This window comes from Apis laboriosa, unplaced genomic scaffold (assembly GCF_014066325.1).
Source record: "Apis laboriosa isolate Shangri-la unplaced genomic scaffold, ASM1406632v1 scaffold5_cov152, whole genome shotgun sequence".
Lineage (NCBI taxonomy): Eukaryota > Metazoa > Arthropoda > Insecta > Hymenoptera > Apidae > Apis > Apis laboriosa.
In genome coordinates this window covers 2,800,010-2,825,661 of record NW_025223857.1, presented here as the reverse complement: position 1 = coordinate 2,825,661, position 25,652 = coordinate 2,800,010, and the positions used below count along the sequence as shown (strand labels likewise).

General features: G+C 30.6%; 1 protein-coding gene across 1 annotated transcript in view; it reads left to right on the top strand.

The window, feature by feature from the left end:
- The window catches only part of LOC122718248 (transducin beta-like protein 2), a 40,530-nt gene that overhangs the window by 3,157 nt on the left and 11,721 nt on the right, over nt 1-25,652 (top strand). The window contains exon 2 of the mRNA XM_043943128.1: nt 9,116-9,343. Coding sequence (XP_043799063.1) covers nt 9,116-9,343 — 228 coding nt within the window. The remainder of the gene's footprint in view (nt 1-9,115; nt 9,344-25,652) is intronic.

Sequence of the window (25,652 nt, the reverse complement as noted above, 5' to 3'; positions counted from 1 at the left end):
CGTACACGTGTACTTACGAGGAGAAACGCTCAGGGCCGTATGGACGAATACGCTTGACGAATGGACAATTGAGATTAACCTGTTGGGATTTTTTTTCGAGGACTTTTTATTTATGGCAACCGGAAGCATCTATTAAACACGTTTCTGTCGTTCATCCTTAAATTTTGACCCTGAAAATGACTCGATCGATAAAGAACATTATTGAGGTTACATAGGAACATTATTTGAAGTAACATAGATTTTTTTATTCGATATATTTCGTTAATAATTATTTAGATGTTATTGATGGCATAAAGCTTAAATAAATTTTTTAGATCGATCATAAAATTATTCAAAAATTTTTTACATAATTTTTAAATAAATTTAATAGTAGTTAATAAAAAATGATATATTAAGATAATTATAAATAATTAAACGCAAATTATAAATCGTTTTACATGTTGGAAACAATCATAAAATTGATATCAGAGTAGAAAAATTTGCAACACGCGATTTCTGTCCCGTTGTAGCGGAGAACATAAATTTGTCGCAGTGCGCTACATTTTCCGGGCCAGTGCGGCAAAACACGTCCCTGAAAACTCGCAGCACGCGTTACGAGTAGTGCACTGACCGCAGGTAACTATTTCTATTTGCCGATCGGTTTTGCTTTCTCCGTTAAATAAAAAGAGAATACCATGCACATATAATGTATGTATATATTGTGCAATTAATTTAGTAAGATGCTTGTTCGATGGAAACATTATTTAAATAAAAATTACATATTTTGAAAGAAAAATATATATATATATATATAAATTGTAAGGATTAAAAAAAAAAATGACGAATCACTTATTTATATATTTACGGCATATAATGCAACAATATGATATAAATCATCATAGATTTATACATAATTGCAAAATCATTGTTTTTGAGTATTTCTTTTAAAAATATAAGACTATTGTTGCGATATACTGATAACATAATTCATAATTAAGAATCGGTTGAAATTTTTTATGTAGAAAATATATTATATGTAAATATATTCATATTTCGGTATGTAAAACGTTTTACGTAAAATGCAATTATATATTAATTTATAATAGATATGCATAATTTACTTTTGTTCCGAGTCATTTAATTGTAGAATGCATCTTGATAATTTTTGGTCAATCAAGAAAATTATCTCGTTTTTTCATTCATGGTTCGAAAATTTTTCGAGTGAGGAATGGATAATTTAATCATCGTGAGCGATGAAGTTCATTTTTTGCATAATTAGTTTGCAACACTGTGTATTTAAATATTCAGATATCTATTTTTAAATTATCATGGATTATCATCATTATTTTCTCGATAGAAGCTTTAATATTATCTACAATTTATTCAATTATTAATATTCATAGGAATTATCGAAAATACAATTTTTTAATTTCCATTTTTTTCATATTTTAGTCAAATTATTAAATTACGGACGAATTATGAAAATTCCCAAATTTTGTCAATAAAATAATTGTATGGAAACATATCTGGCCATTAAAACTAGTAATAAAACTACTGGTCCGTAATGTATTAAGACCATTATTAAAATGATAATATGAACATATATAATTATATTTTAATTAATTTTCCTAAATAATATTTATATATAATGTTATAAATATTAAATATTTTTAATATTTCAATCAATATCTTTAATTTAATTTAATTTATTATTTTTATAAGAAAAAAAATTAATAAATTGCTATCTACACATCATTTTCTTATATTTCATTCTAATCTCCTTATTTTTCTTACTCTCGTTCTATGGCTCTAAAGTGAGTCGAGTATATAATTCATAAAAATCTACATCTTTAAATCATCGTTAAATAATCCAATCGACTTGGATTTATTTAAGATTTAAAAATTTGTGTTCTTTATTTAATAATTCTCTTTCTATGCAATAATTATATTCCCTTCTTGTTACTATGCATATATATTTTTTCATGGATATATGTATTATCGAGTTATTGTAATAATTGTCGTTTAAAAAGTCAAGATAACTTATCATACGTATGTTTAGAATAACCAAGGTAGCCGGTGACTGTTTTGGTTCTCGCAAATGAGCCAGAGAACTATTATAATATTGATCGATACAATCGATATTTTAATGGAAATGTGCTATGATTAGCTATCCAAAGTTTGGTTTGGTGATCTATCAGTAATTTGAAGATTGATTCGTAATAAACATTTGGTATGTAAGTGTATGCGGAAAAAGAAAAATTCTAATCTGTATTAATTTTTCTTAGTTTTTAAAAATTAATTTAGTAATTTTAATGAATGAAAAAATTTTACGATAAATAACCTACATTATTTTGTACATATGGAAAAAGGAATTAAAATTTATTAGAATTAATGAAAAAATTAATTAATGTAAATTCTCAAAGATTAAGTATAAGGATAACTATAAGGAAACGAAATGTGATGGATGTTCATGTTATCAATTCCCATTATATTGTTAATTTTTTTTTATACAACTCATTTGTGTGTAAAGTAGAAGATACGGAAGATTTTATTTTTTTTATATACACAATGTGTTATATATCTTTATAAATATAGATTAGTATAATTTTTTTATGTTATACGAATACAATTTATTAAAATAATTTTAAGAAATTATATAACGATTTAAGTTTCTTAAAATAAAATATATCTTTTATATAAAAATCGCATATAAAAATTTGTCTTTCATATTTCCATCTTTCTTCTACTTTCTTCTATCATTTATGGAAAAAGAAAAATTAGAAGCTAATAACATGAACATCCAATGAGGGAAGATTCCGTTTTAATGCGCCATCGAATTAAATTCCCTCTTTGTGTAACGGCGATACGAGATAGGATTTTAGTAAAGTATTTTTTTTCGTTCAATAGAAACGAAGGGAAATATCACGATGGATAACAGAAGGATAGGTTGTAACGTTTTTATTAACTCACAAATAAAGTTAATCAAGCGGCGAGTGCTACGCAGCAATGGGCAATTATGCTATAATTGTTCGAGGTACAATGATATCTCCGTAAATTCCGTCGAACCCCGAAACGGTTATATACTTATACATGTATGTGCGCACACATATAAGTTGCGTTGCATTGCGCATGACCGCACGTGGATATCTATGTTATATTGTTTTCATAAATCTAGGTTGAGGTTAGCTAGGCTAAGGTTCCGTTTCTTCTTTTTTTTTTCTTTTTTTAAATATCAGGAAATTAAAACGCATTCCACGTACGATATATATATATATGTATATAGCGATAAATGTAGAAAACTTTTTGTTTTAATCTAGCATGAAAAATCAATTTTATAATTGAAATAAAATAATGTTATAATATGAATCTGCATTTTTTGATTTACTTCCTTCACTTTTCCTTCACCCTACTTTCACATTTATACATAAAAGATCGGATCAATCTTGATGTAACTGTAATTTTATAAAGTTATATATATATTTTCTTTTCACTTAAATATACAGAATTGTTCACCTCTTTGCGTTCATATGTAATAATTCTTAATAGAGAAAAAGAAAGATATATGTACATTTAGCTTAAAAACGTATAAGGAAATATGTCATATAAATATAAGAAATAATAAAAGTTAGTTTTAAGACTGCTAAGCTTTTCTTCGTTTCTTCGTTTATGTATTTATATATTGTCAAATTAAAAGCTGGCTAATATTACTGGCAAGATATGAAATAAATACCAAAGAGAAAGAAAACTTGTTCTTTTATTATTTAATTTTATATTTCGAGTACCGTTAATTTACCATGCAAAGGATTGACAACCGAGAAATAGGAGCAATACATAATATCCTACAATATATATCCTAGGATTAAAGTTTCGAAAAGTCAGGTATATATGGTTTATAGATGTCACATATATGGTTCACAGGTGTCACATTTATTGCTCAGGTCAGTTATTTGATTGAATACTTAAATGTTTAAGTAGAAAAATTATTGCCTTAAGAATTTTACTTACAAAATTACTTACAAAATATATATTTAAATGAAAAATTTGTAAATTTTGAATTTTCTAGAAAATTCTACAGTGATGGACAAAAATATTCGTACTTTAAAACGGAATTTATAAACTGGCTACGAACTGAAATGAATTAAAAATATATATTCCATTTTTTATTTTTAACTTCGATTTACTGCAATAAATCTAAAAATTTTTACATTTTTTCTTGTAAAATCGCTTTTTTTTTTTTGTGTAGGTCAAATTTCGATTTCGATGAAACTTTATATTTTATATGTATATATGTATATTATATATGTATATATTTTTTTATATGTATATATTACAATTCTTTTAACGCCAGGATGCATAATTATATCTCTGATAATTATTATTATTTCTTATTATCGTACAGTACAAATTTTTTGTATATTCCTATTTGCGTTGTTTTTATTAATATTTACAAAATGCATCGAAATTCTTCGTTACTTATTCTTTTAACGCCAAAATGTATAACTACATCTCTGATAATTATTATTATTATTCCTTATTATCGTATAGTACAAATTTTTTGTATATTCCTGTTTGCGTTGTTTTTATTAATATTTACAAAATCCATTGAAATTCTTCGTTATTTATTTTTTTAATATAGTAATTCATTTCGTTAGAAGGAATAATCAGTAAGGCATCTGCGATGGAGACACGTCGAACATTTTTCTAAAGAAAAAAAAATAAAGAGGTTATTAAATGTAACCTTTCACCTGTTCTTCACCATAAACATTTATAACTTTATCATAAAGTTGTTTCTGTTTCCGAATGCTAGGAGGAAGCGAAAGGAAATAAGAATAAAAATCTGAGAAAACTGAAATTCTCTTCTTCGAATTCACATGTGTTAATAATTGAAGATAAAGAAAATAAAAAGAAAAATTTAAGGAATAAGTTCAAGGAAACTAGAATATTAAGATCGAGAGAGGAAAACAAAGAGATTGTTTACGCTTTCTTTTATTTTGGAAAAATAATTTTATTCCCGAGTATATGCGATTATTATAAAATTATTATAAACTATATTAAAATTATTCCAATTTATGTTAAGAACTTTTGCTATCCGGTATTAATTATCACTTTTTGATTTTTCAAAATTTTATACCAAAATTTGAGACTAATTTAAGGTAATTTTGATCATTTTGTTGCAATTTAAAAAAAAATTTTTTAAATAATATCCGGAAAACTAATTGTTTTAACTTTTTAATAAAAATAAGCTTGCGAGGGTTGCACTGAAGAGAGTGTCCTTGACAACATATATCAAGGTCAAAGCAAATAGACCATTTTTCTCTTAACTTTTACTGAAGTTATAATAATAAATATAATTTTTCCATATCAATATTAGATTTTAAATGCTATATATTTTTAATTGTTATTATTATTCTACAAAATATATCGTAATATATTTATTTCAAACAATCATAACTTGTTTTGAATGTCTTTGATTTTGAATTGTTAATTTAAAATTATAAATAAGATAAAAGGAATAAAATATTATATATATTTTTTTTTTATTTGAGAAAAAACTTGAACGTATATTCTTACGGAAATTTATAAATTTTTTTTATAACTTATTTAGATTTAATAAAAAGAATATGTTTTAAATTTTCGATAGAGGCATAGAAAATTAAAAATCATGATTTTTCCTACATTTTCTTCTACAATTTCGACCAATAGAAATTTAAAACAATTTTTTTTATATATTTAGTAAACTATTCTTTTATATAATTCTTTTAATATCTAAAAAAAAATTTCAAATCATTTGATCCAATTCTAAAAAAATTATACCATTTTAAAAAATGTGCGAATACTTTTGTTCATTAACATATCATACATTTTAAATTTATTAGAAGTTATAATAGTTAAAATTAATAATAACAATAATATTATTATTGTCGTTCTTGTTGTTTTTTTCATATCAATAATGCAAATTTTGCAAATTTTTAATTATGCCATTATTTCAACAAAACTGATATTATTCACATATCGTGATTTGTTTACTTTCAAACTTGATCAAATCGTAATTTGTTGAATAAACAACAGTGTTATGAATAATATTTGTTTATATAATATTAGTTCAAATGGCAATCGTATAAAAATTCAAGGAATTAATCCAGTGTATGAAATTAATTCAATTCACTTTTTTTTTTTTAAACTTTTATGCGATTATTTTCCACTAGCTAACTAAGTATTGTATAAACAAATGTTATAAACAATAATATAAACAAAAATATTTACTAAACTCAATATATATAGCAACGTATATATATTTCTTTTATGACACTTTTCCGTATAATAATAATTTTGGTGTTATTGTTCAAGAGCATAAAATGCCAACCAGCCAGGTCATTTCTAACCACACTCCTATAACCACATAACTGTAACTACACCAATATTACTATTGTTTACTATTACTTAGTTTATTACTTTATTTGTCATATTTTAGTTTAGGTTTACTTTAACAGGTAACTAAACTGACAAACAGGTAGTTTAAACCTTTGATTTACAATTCTACTGATTGCTTTTCCGCATTATTTAATGACTAGTGAAAGGTATCCCAAAATGTGGACATAAATAAATCACGAATAATGATTATAAGTTAACTTATATTTTTGAAATAATATAAGTATTTTCTATATAAAAAGCTGTTTAATATATATTTTCTTTCTGGATTAATATTATTGAATAATTTTTTATTTATATAATATTAAATTTTCTGATCAAATATGTATACTTCATTTAATTATTGTATATATATATATATTTTTTTTTTGATTTAATATTGCAATATACGTTTCTTGAAAAGGATTAATAAATAAAACCTTATATTTTTTTTATATTTCTTTGAATAATTTCGATGATGGTGATCAAACAAAAAAAATTCATAAATTGTTGATGATAGTTAAGGAAATTTATATTGCAAAAATTGTAAATTTTATATGTAATATATATATATATATATATAAAAGCATAGTAAAAATGCAAGGACTCGTTATTATGGAATCTTTTGTTAATACATGTATGCTTCTTGGATTGCTAAACAGATTTGAAAATTATTTGATTTTCATTTGCATAATGATTGCGAAAAATAAGCAAATATTGAATAATTCAAATGAATATTTCCTTCAACACGTGGTTTTGTAAGATTCCTATAAAAATAATTTTTTTTCTCCCTTTTTTTTTTTCTCTTCTTCCTTCTCTTATTTTTATAATTTTTAAATATCAAGTATTAATTTTACAATTTTGATATATTTTTTTTCAACATATATACATATTATAATTATTGAATTTAACGAAGATTCAAAAATTAATAAAAAAAAATAGTTTAACCAGTTCTTTCATCATTTTATTCTATAAAATAATTTATTATTAAATACTTCTTGTTAAAAATACTTCTTTTTTTATGTTAGAATTGTATCATTGTGAAATGAAAACAAAAAATCAGAATACAATAATGAATAATTGTGAATTAATGAATAAAATTGTGAATTGTTTTATAATTATTTTATATAATAAATAATTATTAAAAATAGAAAATATTTAATATATAATATATTTTTATTGTTTACAGTCTTAGGTTATAATAGAATTATTTTTATAATAAAAAAAATAAATATTAAATATTCAAAAATAAATATTATTCCTTCAAATTTATTAGATTCAAGATATTTTTATTTATTTAATGTTTATTTTTTATATTTTAAAGAGAATTGTAATTTAAAATTATTATAATTTAAAATTATAATAAATGTGAATAAATATTACAAATAATAAATATTTTATTATGTAAAATAAAATATTCTTATTACAATAAATATTTACAATTTTTTTCATTAAAAAAATTCAGTGTTTATTTATAACTTATTATTAATTATAACTTATTATTAATTACCTTATTTATTAATTATAAATAAATAAAAAGGAAAACATAAATTTTTAAACATTTATTTATGACATTTTATATTTATGACATTTTATATTTATGACATTTTATATTTATGGCATTTTAAGGACATTCTATGACATTGTATGACATTGACAATTTAAATTGCAACCAATGAGAAAAGAGGTCCTATGCGATGGGGTAGGGATAGGACGAAAAAGATTGGAAGGGATTCGTTCAATTTCCCCGAAAATTAAATGTACCTGTCCACAGATTAAGAATAGTATAAAAGGGCGAACATCAAGCGATTGTCACTTAGTATTCACCAAGTTTCCATACGAACAAGATCTTCCTTGCAATTTTTCCAAGTTCTTCTTCCAGTTCTTCTAATTTGTGATCAGTGCGAAAAAGTTTTACAGTTTTATACCAGTTTAGTTATCCATACAGAGTGCGTTCAATGTTTTGCTTTAAGTTTATTTGAGATAAAATGAGACAGTGTTCAACTTTAAGTTTTAAATATATGAGAAAAAAAAAACATTACTATATGTGAAGAAGAGGTAAACATACAACACAGTTAAGGTTATTTGCCGCGTTCGGTAGCATGTTTTGAAAGACTTCCCACGAGAGACGAGATGTAACGTGACGGAGATAGGAATGTTGTGTGTATCACGTGGCTCGAAATAGTTTTACTATTACATGGTGGCGATGATATTATATTGTGTTAAATTAAAACTTTTTTTCACTTGATAATAATAATAGAGTAATAATATAATAATAACAATAGATAATAACAAGTGTAATAATAATAATATTTCTTTTCATTCTTCTAATATTAAAATATAATGAAGATTGTGATATCGATAGGAATAAAAGATCACGCATATTTAATCAATCATTAATAATTTAATAAGCTTTTTATTAATATCGTGTCGTTCGATTATCGGATATTAAAGATTCATGATTTTTTTTTTCAATGCTCTTAATCACTAGAAATTAAATTTTAATTTTTTAAAATAAATAAACTTGAACGATAAATTAACAATAATATCATTGCCTTTATCGTCGCGAGAAAATTCGGTTTCATAATCTTTTTCTCGTTTTCCATAGTTTCTTACTATTCATCGGTGATATGTTCTCAAACATTTGTACCATCCGTTTCCTTTTATTTTCGTGTTACTTTCGTTCGCAATGGTGTACGGTAAAAGATAATAAATTTTATCCTTCCAGATGTCACAGAATCGGATAAAGTGAAGTTCGAAGAACCAAGAGATTCGACGAGCGGATCGATTGGGGCGGCCGGCGGTAGCAACAAACGTGCTAAAAACAAGAAGAGACGCGAAACGCAACAAGAGTTCACGCATTCTTGGGTGGTTGGCGCGCTGAAGGGACACACGGGCCCTGTCCTCGACATGAATTTTTCCAGTAATGGAAAATTCATTGCATCTTGTGCTGAAGGTATGTACCAATAAATTAAATAAAAATTCGTTTATCGGAAAGTCTCTATCGACATATTTTTTTTATCGCAAAATTTCTGTATTTTCATAAAATTTAGAACCGGTAAATGATTAATTTTTTTTTTCAATTTATCAAACGAAATACGTCTTTATAATATTTTATTTCGAAAGAAACAAGAAATATATCGTTAAGTAGAACATATTATTTCATTAGACGATATTTCGATTATCTTGGAAAGTTGCACAACCTTGAAGTTGAGAGAACTACTCGTGAGTCATAAATCGAACGAATGAGATTCATTTTGGAGATTTTCTGACGATGGATTGCCGCGCCATTGCAACAATTGCCGGTATTGCGCGAGAAAAAGCGATAAAAAAAGTTATGTCTCCGATAGAGCCACCCGAAGGACGATCTCTTACGTTTTTTTTTTTTTTTATTTCTGTTTTTCTTTTCTTCGTTTCTTTTAAATTCCCTCTGCTAATATACGTATTACTCCGTTATAGTAGAATAATTTTTTTTTGTTTTTATTCGAGATAAATAATTCCGGTATTTTTACTTGTTGTTTTTCATGCGATGAGCTTTTTTTTTAATTTTTTTCTTTATTTGCATGTATCGTATATTGCTATATCCGTATTGTTGTGCCAATAACAATAGTCGATTTTTGTCTCTGCTTGCACCGTTTTCACGATTTACAATTTTTATACACTCTCTTGAAAAGTTTTTTTCTTTTTCGACTTGATTCATCGTAGTTATCCACCGATGTTGAAGATAAACGTAATCGTGTACTAAAATAAATTTTTATTAAGTTATTGATATTTTTCAAATTAGCAACATAAAATCTATGGAGATACGGTTAGAGAATTTATAAAATTTGAAAGAAAAACAGTTTCTTCATTAACAAATTTATTTCTAAATACTCATCTTATTCGTTATGTTACAATTTTTCGTCTAGAATAGAGGTAGATGGCAAAATGTAGGTCGTTCGAGTGAAATCAAGTTGTCAGGTCTCCGTGCTTTGGTTTCTCGAAAAATATCTATCCGTCTCGATTGCTTTTTACTTGTATCGTTCGCTTTGGATTTACGCATATCTATTATTGTATCAAGTTATTTTAATTAGACTTACTTGCGGGAGGGTTAATTTCAAAAGAAAAGTAAAATAGATATTCTTTTTATCCTCTTATGTGTTATCGATCCACTTGAAGAAGAACATATAGTGAAAGTATAAAAATAATGGAAAAATCACTCGCGCCTAACGACTACTTTCACTATTTCATCTTTGAAATCAAAACAAGATCAAATTCCCCGATTTCTCATTGCTAGTGATACCAGATATTTCAATTTATTTTAATTATTTAATCTTCATTTTATATCTAAAAATTATATCGGATCTTAGGTCTTTAAATAAGAAACAACGAAGCATAAAATGCATAAAATTAAAACGAACTATATTCTCTTAAAATTAAATTAAATTAATAACTTACATGAAACTTAACTTTAAGAGAATTTAAGAATTTTTATTTTGTTCATAGTCTCTCGTTTTACGTACGTTTCAACGCATCCTGCGCGCGCATCATAAAGTATTTCGTAATATGGCGTCGTGTAAGGATTAAAATATTTGAACAGCTCATTGTGTCGTCTCCTTTAATGGTTCACATTGTGACGATCGTGGGTGACCCGTTGGCCATGGAAGATTTTCGTGAAGCCGATTCAACTTCTCGTCCACGCCGAGTTTCTCTTCTTTCGTTTCTCCCGCCGTGTTTAACCTCGAATCTACAGTCGGAGGTATGTTGTGCCACGTGTATATACGCGCGTGTAACATCACAGAGCATCGTTGATACATGAATAATAGGAGCGGTCTCACGCTTTTCATTGTTCTCGTAAATTTTCTTGGAAAATAGATCTTTTTAAAACTTTTAGAAATTCTCTGGCGTATTTTTAACCGTTTCTATTGGAATATCATTTTCCAAGAATAATTAAAAAGAACTATGAGTAAAATTAGAAATATTTACATAATAAAATAATTTGATGATTACATTAGTTGGATAACTTCCATCGAAATCGTTTGCCTAATTTCCCGCGAAATATTCGCCGTAGTATCGTTGAAAGATTATTCGGTAATTAATGTGAGTCATCAGTCATGCCTTAACCGCGAAATCGTGTATCATGAATCATTCTATCTTTCGGATATTCGTAAAGCAAATAATCAATGATAATCGTGACGATATATATCAATGATAATTATATTAGCAATGATGGAAAGCGATCTACGTTTTAAATGTTCTTTCCGTTATTCTGAATCGTGAATCTGATCCAAAGTAAACTTGAAATTGTTCGTGGGTTGGGATAAATTTAGAAAACGGCTAATGAACTTGTGAGCAATTTTTCAAATCATCATTTCCGTTGTATTTGCGATTTTTTTTTTTTTTGCATCACCCCTTATCTATTCTCCTTCAATTTTTCCGATTATCGATATTTTTGCGATTAATAATTAATTGTTGTTGTTTCGTCTTAATAATATTTTCGTAACGTAATGAAAATTTTACTTCACTAGTAAAAATGTGAAAAATTTCACAGAATAAAATATATAAGTAAGATCGATCGATTATCTCGAGTCTAATTCTATGAAACGATATATAGAATTCGGGGCCAGTGGCTGGCTAAGTTGCTGCGTCGCTATCACCTTTCCGATGCGCGAACGTAACAAGCGCGGTTGTAACAGCCTAATAATAGCGCGACGTGGGAAATTCTCTGGCCTTAAATCAAGCCCACACGCCGAGGCGATTACTTATGCTCGCACGGTGACTCGATGAAATAGCTCCGTCATAAGCCAATAATTCGGCGAACAAGATTATCGAATGATCAATCAAGTCAGTCATGCTTTCTCTAATGAAATCTCATTATTATACAGCCAAATTCTTCGTTTCGATCATTTTTAATTCTTCACTGATATTATTACTCTTTTATTCCTTATCTTTTGTTGTATCAAGTTCGATAAAAACATGATGTAGCACTTCATAAACGTACATGGTTTAATCAACTCGTAACGTTTTTTTCACTGTTTGTAAAAGATGCTCGAGATCGTTAAAAAAAATTATCGTTACATTTCCTTCATACGATCGTATTTTCAAAATAAGAATATCTAAGAGTTGAGCTCTTTTCATTCTTCACTTTTATCTCTTTGTTATTTTAATTCAGAGAGCGATTCATTCTCGTAATTTTTAATCGATTCGTCGCGTTGGCAAGTTTTCTTAGACTTCGCGGTTCCCTTTCCCCCACTTTGGCTATTATTCACACTCACGCGAAGGCCGGGATTTCCTCGAAGAATCGTGGAACGCATCGGATGATTTCATTAAATGACGCAACGGTATACATCGAAGCCGGTCATTCCTGCGAACGGGGATACCGTATTCCGTTATCCGAGTCACCGAGTCTCTTTTTTCGTCCCTTTTTTTTCTCCTTTCTTTTCCCTTCCCTCAAACGTGCGGGAATCCTCGCACGATTGTGTCGCCCTCTTTCGAGAACCGGCCATACGCGAGAAGCTTTATTGCAACGCTTGTCCGACGTCATTTTTTGCGTCAAGGAAACCGATAAATTCGATGCAACATATTTTTCTTTTCCTCCTCCCGGAATTTTTTAGAATACAACGTAGTTTCTGACGTAAACTAATTAATCTAATTTTATCAAATCGATTTCTTGGTTTCTCGTTTCGTCAAATGGGAAAATTGAAAGGAAAGTTTTTATATTTCGTTCTCTGTTCTATTCTACTCAATATCGAGACATAGAAAATACGATAAAAATATTAAAATTGTATCCAAGAAATATATCCACTTGATTGTGATCCATAAGAAAAAACAAATAATATTTGTTATCGATTATATAAAATTTTTTTCATTCTTTCGAAATCTAATAGATATAATAAAATTTCTCTAAAGCAATTTCGAGAAGCAATTTCGTATATATATATATATCTTTAAGAAATAAAATATAAAAAGTTTCTTCGCATTGCTCCTTCGTATTTTTTCTCTCTCTTTTTTTTTTTTTTTTATTTCATTTCCATCGAAAAGTATCGTTATTTCTATACCGCTAAAAAACAGAGAAAAGAAAGCGACCCTTTCCACGCGTGACGCGTTTGGCGAAAGTTGCGTATTACTGAATAAACAAGAAGCGTTAAAACGGTTCACCTTTTATTGGCCGCCCGCTTTTTGTGCTTTGGCCTGTAACGAGAGCGCAACGCTATTCGATCATGTTTTTTTTTCTTTTTTTTTTTTTTTTTATTTCCCGCCATTAACTCGGACGAGAAATGCTCGAAGATTCTATCTGATTAACTCGAGAAAGGCTTTTAGAACTGCAGAATTTTAGAATAGTAGAATTTTTACGCGAATTTCGTTTTATATATACGAGATTGAAAAACTAGCTCGAATTAAATTGCTTTTCTTTTTATATATATCTTTCCAAGAAGACTAGTTCTCGTTCGATGTTTTACAATTTTTAATTTCTTTTTAATTTAATTTATTACAAAGATATCATATTTTTAACATTTTTATTAAAGGAAAACGAGCGTTAGTTTTTAATCCTCTATAATCCTCATGTGACTTTCTAGTTACATATTTTTCTATTTTTTTATACATATACATATATGTATATTTTTTTATCATTGCATTCGATATCAAACAATTCATTAATATGTTAGTTCTTAGATTAAAAGTATCTGTCCTTAGATTAAAAGTTGAATAAAAAATTTCTAATCCTTTTTTACAATCTCTTCCTTTACAAAACTCTGATTATAGAGGGTTAAAAAAAAAAATTAGTATTCTAATTTTTCTCGTCGAGGACAAATGAGTGCCTCGTTCTGTTCGATGTTGAGAATCAACGATGTTATTAACATCGGTGGCTCCTTTATAGACGGACAAAAATTCATATATCCATATAGCATAATAAACTTTCACTTTCATATTTTCCTCTTCTTTTTTTTTTTTTTACTATCTTTTTAGATAAATTATTCGCGCAGCATTCGTTTAAAACAAGCTTACGAACGAATCGATATTTTTAATTTTATATATATATATATACATATACTCGATTTTTCTCGATCGATCGTTTCGAAGACAAAGAAAATTTATACTTTTCGCTGGAATCGTATCGAGTTCATTCGCGACACGTGATAGAGGGAGGGCATCGGTTCAAGGCAGAAATATGGCGGTCTCTGGGTCAAGAGCGACTCGGATCGATGTGAGTTTTTTTGATGTGTACACTTGCCGTGATTTTTACTTATATATAACATTCTTCGAGAAAAAAAGAAAAACAAAAGAAAAAAAGATTGTATTCCCATCGTTTCTTTTGGTTTATTATATTCTCTTCGATTGACTTTATCCGTATTATAATTCGAAATATTCGTCTCGTTGCAAGAACAAAAATCGTGGATATAATATTTTCAAAATTTTGTTCAAACATATAAAAGTGTATTCGCACGAAATAGATAAAGAAAAAATTTAAGGAAATTTATAAAAATTACAGAATAAATGCAAAAATAACGCTTATGTTATGAGGCTTATTTATTTAAATTATATATAATTTGTATAAAATAAGCTTCGAGCATTTTTTTTTTTTTCCATACATCGTCTTCTATATTTTCAATTTTTAATTAAAATCACTCCTTAAATTTTTTTCTGAAAAATTATCTTCGTCCGAAACGTATTCCTGTACGTATGTATGTATGTATGTATGTTCGCAATCGAGGATCACACAGTGGAACTACTGTCCTATAATAAATAAATAAACAAACAAACAAATAAAGAAAAAAAAGATAAGTAGAAATGTCGGGAGAAATGTTAGAAAAAAAAAAAAAAAGCGTAGAGATGCATGCACGCGGTGTGTGGAAAAAACACTTAACATTATTATAACGTAGGTCTGATTATTAAATAATGGCGGACGATGAACTGACGAATATATGTTTTTGTATGTGACATAAAGATTGCGGGCTGCGGCCGGAAGAGGAGGTCCTGGATCCCGGAGAAACGGAGTGCTATAAGAATCGCGTCGAGATGTCAACAACGTCAACGAAGACGCAAGCGAGGAGCAAGAATAAGATAACGAATACACAATCGGCGCCTGCATCCAGCATGACGTCGCCGACGTCCCCCCCGACGATATTACCGTCCCCCTCCCCGAAAGAGGATCGTACGATCCTGAGCAGGAGGCAAAGGAAGAACCGCACCAGGAACCCTAGGGACCAGCGCCGCGAGCAGGACGACGAGCAAAGGATACAGGACGAGGAGCTGCAACACGAGGAGGAGAGCAATCCCGTGGCGAGCCAGATGACGTTTAACGGGGAGAGAGATTCGGATTCGAGGAGGAACGAGGAACGTGGAAACGAGCGCTGCGAGGACAAGGGTATCATCGTGGGCATGGACGGCGCGATGACGATTGGGGCAGCAAGCGTCAATGTGAATTCGAGGAGTTGCGATTTTTTAAGCAACGAGAGAAGGCAACTGAGCCAATTCAGCGACGCTACATTGTCGTCGATATTGCGCAATTACGCGCTCACGGGGGAATACCTCGCCCACCTTGGCTATCCTGTCGAATGCAGTTATTATCCGGGATGCGCGGTATTCATTAACAATCCGCACCCGATAGGCCACCGTATATTGAGGTATCATCGTTTGGACGCGAACGCGCAGGAATTCGTGCCCGGCTCCTATCAACGGTGGACCACGACCGAAAGCGAGGGGGACAGCGGGAACTCGAGCGGAAGCTCGGTGGAGAATTCGGACTTCGAACAGGAGGTGACCTCGTCGGACAGTTCGGACATCGGGGAATATTCGTCCTCGTCCACCGAGTCGAATTTGTTCGATTACAATTACCAGAGGGTTAGAAGGCATTCGAGCGTGGAATACTACTCGACTCTGGAGTTGGTGGCGATCGAGCGAAAGTGCGTGAGATGTCATAAAAGTTTTTACGTGAATAGGGAGAATGGTGAATATCTTTACGAGGAGAAGTGCGTCCATCATTGGGGGAAGTTGCGCAGTGGTTTAGGTGGTGCTCATGGTGATTTGTGGGAGTGTTGTCGGAGCCGTGAAACGTCCCGGGGCTGTACAACATCCGCCTTTCATGTATGGACAGGGGCAGTCCCGGGATACAACGGTCCATTCGATGATTATGTGCGTACGAAACTTGCGAGAACGGTGCCACAAGACGGTAATTACGGTGTTTACGGTCTTGATTGTGAGATGTGCTTCACCCGACGCGGCCTAGAGGTGGTCAAAGTTACCGTGGTCGACATGGACGGCAGAGTCGTGTACGACACTTTGGTGAAACCTGACGTGGAGATAATCGATTACAATACGAGATTCAGCGGTATATCGGCTCACGATCTCGAAAATGTCTCGAAACGTTTGAGCGACGTTCAACAAGATCTCCTAAGTTTTATATTCGCCGAGACCATATTGATCGGCCACGGAATGGAGAACGATTTGCGCGCTTTGAAGTTGTTGCATACGACGGTGATCGACACGTGCGTCGCATTCCCCCACTTCCTCGGTTATCCATTTCGATCGAGCTTGAAAACGTTGGCGAGGACTGTATTGCGAAGGGACATACAAGTATCGGAACACGATTCCGTCGAGGATTCCAGGATAGCTGTTGATCTTATGTTGAGAAGGGTGAAACACGATTACATAGATAGTTAATGTACAAAAAAAACAAAAAAAAGAAAGGCTGCCGAAGAAAAAAGAAGATATATATAGTAATACAAAATATATCAATATATAATTATGTTATTTATATATGTGTATATATATGTGTATATATATATATATATATACACACATATATACACATTGTATACAGTGAACGAGTTGTCGAATTTCTTTTCGCAAGACGAAACTGCGTATGGTTGAGAATATCTTTTTTCTTCCGGTCGAACTTGCGATTCGAAATTCGCGCGTTTGCGTGATCACGTGACTTCGCGTAAAAGATTCGTTGCGAGAGGTTAGCGTGTATCGATAATTCGCAATTTTTTTTTTTTTTTTCGTCTGCTAACGAGAAATCTACAACGACGAATCTGTTACGTTTGGTCGCGTCGATCTGCAATAACTTCCGTCAGTGTTCATTTCAAGTAAAGTCTGTGATATGTTACATATAGAGGAAAAGAAAGGGAAAAAAATATAGAAGTGTTGGTCCCCCGCCCTTCCCTCCGTAGCGATGCTCGTCACACAGGGGGCGGCACTTTTTCATTTGCACAAATTGATTTAAACATATCCATACATACATAATTCATACAATTCAATATCATGAGTAAAGAGCAATAGTTGAAAAAAATGATATGATATATAGTCGAATTTTTGTGCACATCGTTGCCGAGGAAAAAAAAAAGATTTAGCTCAATTATTCTTCAATTACTGTGATATTCTTCTTTTTTCTGTGATCATATATAAATGAATCTCCGTGATGATTCTAATCGAAGGTTTTTTTTTTCTTTTTTTCTTTTTCTTTTTCTTTTTTTTTTAAATAAATTTCTACTTCTTTGACACATGCCTGATATATATATATATATATATTCGTTTCAAAAATCTAGACGAAAGTAGCGTGAGGTGAATAAAGTCGTCGTGAAATTAATTCAATTTATTTTTGTTTATCATTATATATTGTATTCACTTCGTCGAATTATTCCGTGTGAACTTGAAAATTTACAGGGGGGGGGGGGAAACACGCTTATATGATCTAAAAGTCATATAATGGAAAAATTTTTAAATAAATCTTAGATAGGAAAAGGAAAATTGAAAAAAAATTCTTTTTTTGTATATATATATAGTTTCATATTACGACTCTGTAAAAATACAGACACTCGATTACTTTACATTACGTTACATTTGTATTATATTTTTCGAATTAGTGCGAAAAATAAGTAATAATTCACGCAGTACAGGGAGTATATATAACTTGTACGTAACTTGAGAGGGAAGAGGAAGATTTTCTTTTTTCGATTAAAAAAAAAATCTCTTCGATGACGGAAAATAGCAAATTTATTATTATATAACGTAGAACAATCGTGACCAATCTGATTTGAAATGTTAATCGTTATTAATATTGGTCAGCCAAAAGTAATAATAATATTTTCTGTGCACGGGACTATTTTCCTCGGCAAGTGATGTACGATAAATATACACGCACTGTGCTATGTAATGTATATACATCGAGTCTCTCGTATTTCATGGATCATGTAAAACATGTGTTTGTATTTTCCACGCATGTATATATATATACATGTACACGTAATGTACATGTAAGCGTCCAAAATATATGTGTATGTATACATACGTACATTCATATATTGTATCGACGACCACTATTTCTCCACCATTGCGATTTCTTCTTGTCATGCATATTTCATCCCGCGTTGTTTTTTTTTTTTTTTTTTTTTTTTTTACATGTACAGCGAGAGGAGGACACGCGGCGTCATTGATGCTGGTAAGTGTCTCTCGGGCTTCCACAATGGTTTGCATTTAAATTCTTGTCAAAAAAAAAAAAAAAAAAAAATGCCACTAAACGAGGACACACATGCGAGAAGATATTGACTTGAAATCATCTTTGCTCGTTCTCATATATATATATATGTATATGTATATATTTTTTTTTCCTTTCTTTTTTCTATAAATTCGAGAATACGAAATAGAATTTATACGCAAAAAAAAAAAAAAAGCCCGTGTCCTCTTTTCGCGTTTCTTAAACAAAAAATGTACCTTATCGTTGCGTGCGTACGTGCTCAAACTCCGCCCATGTTTCATCCACGATCGATAACGAATTTCTTTTCCGCCCGATCGAGAAAAAAGAAAGAAAGAAAAAAAAAAAGTAAAACGAACGTGAGCAAGCGACATTTCTTTTTTCTTTTTTTTTTTTTTTTTTTTTCTTTTTTTACGATTGACCACGATTGTATCCATGATTATCTCGCGTTCGTAATATTTTTTTTCCTTTTTTTCTTATATATGTTATTACGTGACGTCTCGTGCAAACGACTGAAATCGATTCGGATCCCCCTGTGAATCGGTGGGATATCCTGATCGGGCTGGGAGCAGAGCCCGAATTTTTCGCCTCACGCTACGAATTAAGATAATGGTCTCGCGATTTTATACTTTATTATCGATGTTATTATATTTGACGCCCCGTGTTCGTCTATCGGATGATATTAAATAGATGATGATGATGATGTAATAATAATGTACATAGCGATGTTCTCGAAAAATGCGCATGATTATTATATATGTATAAGTATTGAGCAATTTTTTTTTTTGTATCTTCCTTCTTGAGAGCCAGGAAAATTATATCACGACAACAAGTTTTCATGGGGTGAGGGACGATCATTCTTGGAAACTGTTGCCTCGTATTGAAAATTATTTTATTTAATTTTAAATAATCTATCACCTTATCTGTTCATCCTATTCTTTATTTCTTTTTTTTTTTTTTTTTTTTTTTTTTTTTATTATTATTTTTTAATTTATGAACCGAGACTCGCATCATCGTAAATACATTCTCATATTTGCATACATATTTGCATTCAATCTCTTGTACGTGTATATTTTTTTTTCCGTTCCGATATATTTAAAAATATCCTTCTTTGTGAAAAATTTTTCTTTACGAATTCGTCGATCGATATTATATATTTCGAGGCAATGATATATATATATATATATATATGTACAAAGATTGTTTCATTAAAAACCACGATATCATTTTCACGAAAAAAAAAATCTGCCGATAATACGAGGAGCAATATCGTTCATCGCTTTGTAAATAGCTTAATATTTATTCGAGCGCATCACCAGACAAAGTACCTGTGCATCCTCCGATGAAGAATCATCCTCCGAAGAATCATCATGGCCGCCATTTCGAAGAAAGAATCTTTTAAATCGCCAGATAGGATTCGTTCACGATCGATCTAGTTGTTATACTTTTTCTTATCTTTCTTTGTACAAAAAAAAAAACAAAAAAGAAGAGCGGACACTTCGAGCGATTTACTTTTTAATTTGTAACCATTTTTATAACATTCAAGTATTGAAAAAAAAAAAAANAAAAAAAAAAGAAAAATTCTTGAGATTAAAGGAAATATGATGAGAAAAAATTAAAGAAAATTGTCTTTGTTTTTGTAAATTCCTTGTAAAAAAAAAAAAATAATTCTCGAAGAATTAAAGAAAATACGACGAAGAAAAAAAAAAATAATCGTATTTCTAAATTCCTCGTAAAAACGTTGGGAAAAAGAAGGAAAAAAAAAAATGCGCATATTTAAATTATAATTTAAAAATACTGATTCACAGAATGAGTCGACAAATTTTATCAATCGTTAACTTCTCCCCCCTCCCCTTCCGACAATTTTCAAATTAACTTTGAACGATCTCTCAACGTTGAAATAATTTTTAATTTCAAAAATATTAAATATTTAAAAAAAACCGCTTTCGTATAAATCGATTCGTTAATCGTCCACTATCCAAGTGGAATAGTATACCGTTGATCTCGCGAAGTGTAACGTTCCAAAAAAATAAATAAATAAATAAATAAATAATAATAATCGTCTCGGCGGAACGATCGGGTTACGCGTTTCAATGGGCGATCATTCTTATTGAGAAATTTATAACAACGTTATCGGCGTCCGACGATCTCGTTCCTTTTTCAGAATATTGCATTGGATAAAGTTTCGCGATGATTCATCAACCTTGAAGCGATCTCGTTCAATGCCCGTTGTCCGTCCGCGCTCCAGATGAAATTCGCATTGTCAAAGGTTTCGCGTTAAAGAGAGAGAGAGATTTTATTTTCTTTTCATTCTTAACATAGTTACAATTCGTCAAAAAAAAAGAAAGTGCTCGAAAGTTTGTTCAAGAGAGAGAGAGAGATGGTTAATCGTAATGATAGTTGTTCAAAAAATAAAAAAGAAAAATAAATTTAAAAGAGAGAGAGAGAAAGAGAAAGGTTGTAGTCGAGCGAATCCCGCGCATCATACACAGCACGTCCCTGAGAAGAAACAATGGAAGTGCTACGACACTGGGAGGATATAATGAATCCCCTTGTTTCGCGTTCCCCTTCTTCCATCCTTCCCTTTCTTCTCCCACTCTCCTTTCTTCTCATTTCGTCCCAGTAACCAGAAGCTTTTCTCTCTCTTTCTCTCTCTCTCTCTCTTTCTCTCTCTCTCTCTCTCTCTTTCTCTTTCTCTCTCTCTCCGTTCATCGTATCTTCGATATACGCGGCGAAAGCGTGCGCGGATGAAAATGATTAATGTAAGTTGACCGCGAAGAGGCGAGAAGAGAGAGAGAGAAAGGAAAGAAAGAAGAAACTAAGTACGTAATTTCTCTCCCTGACAATCGACCATGATTATACACTTGTACACCGCTTGTATAAAGCAGCTTACACACACACACGTTGACGCATCGTTGACTCTTTTAAATTTCGTGAAATTCGCATTATGATTCTTGTTCACGAAAACGATATAACCGATTTAATAAGTACTATTTCGTATTAATATATTCCCCCGTATCGTTTGGTTCGTTTTCTGTATCTCGCTTTTTAAAAGTAATATTTTTTTTTCCACATTCATAAGCTGCATCTTAACCTTCATCGCGAAAAATTTTTAGAGTCGTTGATCCGAATACAACGATGCTTACAACGTCTTAACAACGCGAGGGAAAAATTTCTAAAAATTAATTAAATGGATTGTGTGCATAAAGGCGAGTAAATGCTTTTATCTGATAATTTTTCAAATAATAAATCGATTCCGACAGAGGATTGAAATATTATTTATCGAATATAACTTGCATTTATTTGAAATCTCTTTTGAACCATTTGCTATCTAGTACTGATGAAAGTTTATTAAAAAAAAAAAAATCCATTATTCGCTTTTTCGTTTAATAACGATTCGTTTATTTATCGATGATAATTAGACATAATCGTTCATTTATTTTCATGCATACGTGTTTCTCGTGTAATATTCCCCAAATTTTCATTCTCTTCTATCGTAGATATTAAATACGATACCCTCGACACCGGAACACGCACGAAACACTTGTACGCGACGTCCACTTTCCAAACGCTTTTGTTATTTCCGTCGCGCGAAAGCGCCCCTTCTACGTGAGCGTGTATGTAAAGGTTTTTCGATTACGTAACCGCAACCTCGGATGATCGATGAATAGATGGCGACCGTATCGAAAAATACTTCGACTATTTTTTTCTTGTTGAATCATCGTTGATTTTCGGGGAGAGGCATCTACGTATTCTTACGTACGTACAGAATGAATCATGTAAATAGAATTTAAAAAAAAAAAAAATATAGGACTCTATTCGAGAAGCAAAAAGCATTAAGTTTTTAAAATCTTTTCTATCGAAGATTTTTTTAAATTCTATTGCTACGTGAACTGTATAATAGCATATGTACAAAACGAGAAGAAAAGTGATAAGTCGCAAAATTCATGTGTCTCTCTTTCTCTCTCTCTGTTTTAGAGAATATTCATTTGTACCAATGAGTCTCTACGAAACACACGATTTATATATATATATATATATTTCGTGTCGTGGAATCGTAATTCGTTTGCAGTTCGATCGATGGCAACGTACTCATCGATTAACTTCGTCGATGACTGCATCGTGGCCTGTTAGTACAGTTGCACGTCGCATACATACGTTGTGTATATAATTAACGAAAACGAGGAGCAAACAAGAATGTATCAATCGGATATTTCTGTCTCGATAGATCATCGATCGAAAGGATTCGTTTCGTTCGTTAAAGCGTTAAAGAATAAGCGGTTGAAGGATATTAATGACAATGGTAAGGATGATAATAAAAAAAAAAAAAAGGAGAAGAAGAAAAGGGAAAAAAAAAAGAAAGGCATTGCGTGAATGGAAGAGAATTGCGCAATCGAAGAAACGATGACGGAGAAGCGAATGAGAATAAGGAGGAAGAGAGAGAGGGGAGGGGAGGGGGAAGAGAAAGAACTGTTAGGCATAAAAACGAACTCTCTAATTGTATGAATAATTGTACGGAGTAACGGAGGTTCGATCGGTAATAAAGAAAAGATTTAACCTTCTGTCCTCTATTTTATGCTATTATAAATGTTGTACAAGTTATTTACTTTCGACGTGGAATTCAAAACTTTTATTTCGATTCTGAAATATAATTATATAATATTGTTAGAATAAGTTTTGACGAGGAAACGAGAGTTAAATCTTTGGTTTCTCAAAATTTTTCTCCAGTATAATTTTTATACGTTCATTCATTATATGTGTAAAAAGGTATCGTTAATACTATACGTTTCGTATTTTTTTTTTTTTTTTTTTTTTTACATCACATATACACGTATATTTGTTATTTAGTTCAATCGAAGGATCGTCATCTCTTATCGTCATCGGAGATTAGTCAATCTCCACGTTTCATCTTGACGCATTGCCAAAGTTTCTGTAACGTGTCTCTTTTTTTCTAATAAGAAAAGATCTCGTGTTTATCTAGTTTATCTTATTTTGTTTGTTTGTTTTTTTTTGAAACATAGAAAATGATAAGAAAATGCAAAGGATCGATTGGAATAAAACGATTTTATACGAATGATTTATCGATATTTATGATATCGATCATGTTTTATTTAATAAATCTTTTTTAAGTCAATATCCCTTTTCTTGTTTTATGATTTTCCCCTTATGACGAAGATATTATTGACGTATGAGACTTCATTTTATTAAAAAAGAGAGTTTGTTTTATTTAATATCTTATCTCCCCCTCATATTTTTATTTATTATAAAATCGATTAAGAAAATTAAAAATGACAAAATACGCGAAGAATAATCATGAACAATGTGAAATCCAATAATATTCGTGTTCCATTCCCAAAAAAAATGATATTTTACTGTCTTTAAGTATAACACGCGGTGTCATTGATATTTGTGAGTAATTATATAATATCAATATTAAAATAATACGAGATAAATTTTGAGAATCGTAATTATAATTGTTTGCTAAATAAACAGTCATTAACGATGACACATTCAACATTCATAATCGTATAATTATTTTCGAGTTATTGATTGTATGATTTTTTCGCTTATCACGATAGTACAAATGTCAATTGTCGATAAAAAAAAAAAAAAAAAGGACACGTGAAAAATTAGAACCAAAATATAAAACACTAAAAATATTCGAAATAACACGAGTGAATATTTCGATGGATATTTTTCTCCTAAAATAAAAGAACAAAGAACAATTTATAACTCATCGTCAACATGATTTACTATTAATAATGTTAATTACAAAGAAAATATTATATCAAATTTTTTTCTCACACTCGAAATATTAATCGACAATGTTCTCGATCGCCAACAAAAAGTTTAATTTCTTCAACGTGCGATCGTATGTCATCGTTAACTCGCGAACGCCTTAATAAATAGCAATAAAGCGAAATAAAAATCATTCCCGCCGTGGAACCAGACCACGATTCGTATTTGAAACATACATACGAAGTCCAAGTCAAATAAATCGCGTGCGCCGCTCGAACGTTCTAGGCAACAGCGTGTAACATGGCACTCGATGCCAATTCACCCGGCAAGAGAGAGAGCTTTCACGAAAGCCGATCGTGAAGAAAGTTCGATCGTGCCTTCTAGCGTTTCGTAGCGGCATGGTTACACCTTCGTTTTGGCGAACGATCCCGCAAATGATCGCGGTTCCATCAGACGCAAAAGTCATACGTTAGGTTACGTCATTTTGTTCCAGAAGATAGCGGACATTTGCTTCCGCCATTTCTTACTTTCTCTTTCTCTCTCTCTCTCTCTCTCTCTCTCTCTCTCTCTCTCTTTCTCTCTGTCCTCTTAACTATCTTTCTTTCTTCCCTCCATGTTCCACAAATTAGTCGTTATCTGTTTTAAAAGGATTACAAAACGATTGTTCTTTGACGTCGTAAATGCGATACGCAGCATTCGATTTAAGAGAAAATGTGTTGCAACAACCGTGGAATATTTGTCCGCTTTAAGCCATTTGCATGGGTATATGGTTGAATGGCCCGCCATGTTTGCCTCTGCTGTATCATATAATGGAATATTCCATCGAAATATGCGAAGAATTATTATATGCAATTGATCTATTATGATTTTATAATACAGAAGATAAAAATGGTGGCTTCTTTCTTATTCGAATGTTGAAACATATTTTTACGTATCTACTTTGTGACGAGTAATTTTTTTTCGTATTATATAAAAAAGAATTGTTTTCCTCTGTTTGCAAATGGGTTAAAGGTGTGGTGTGAATTATGTGTCGAAAACACATATTGCATGATTCTTTTTTTTTTTTTTTTTT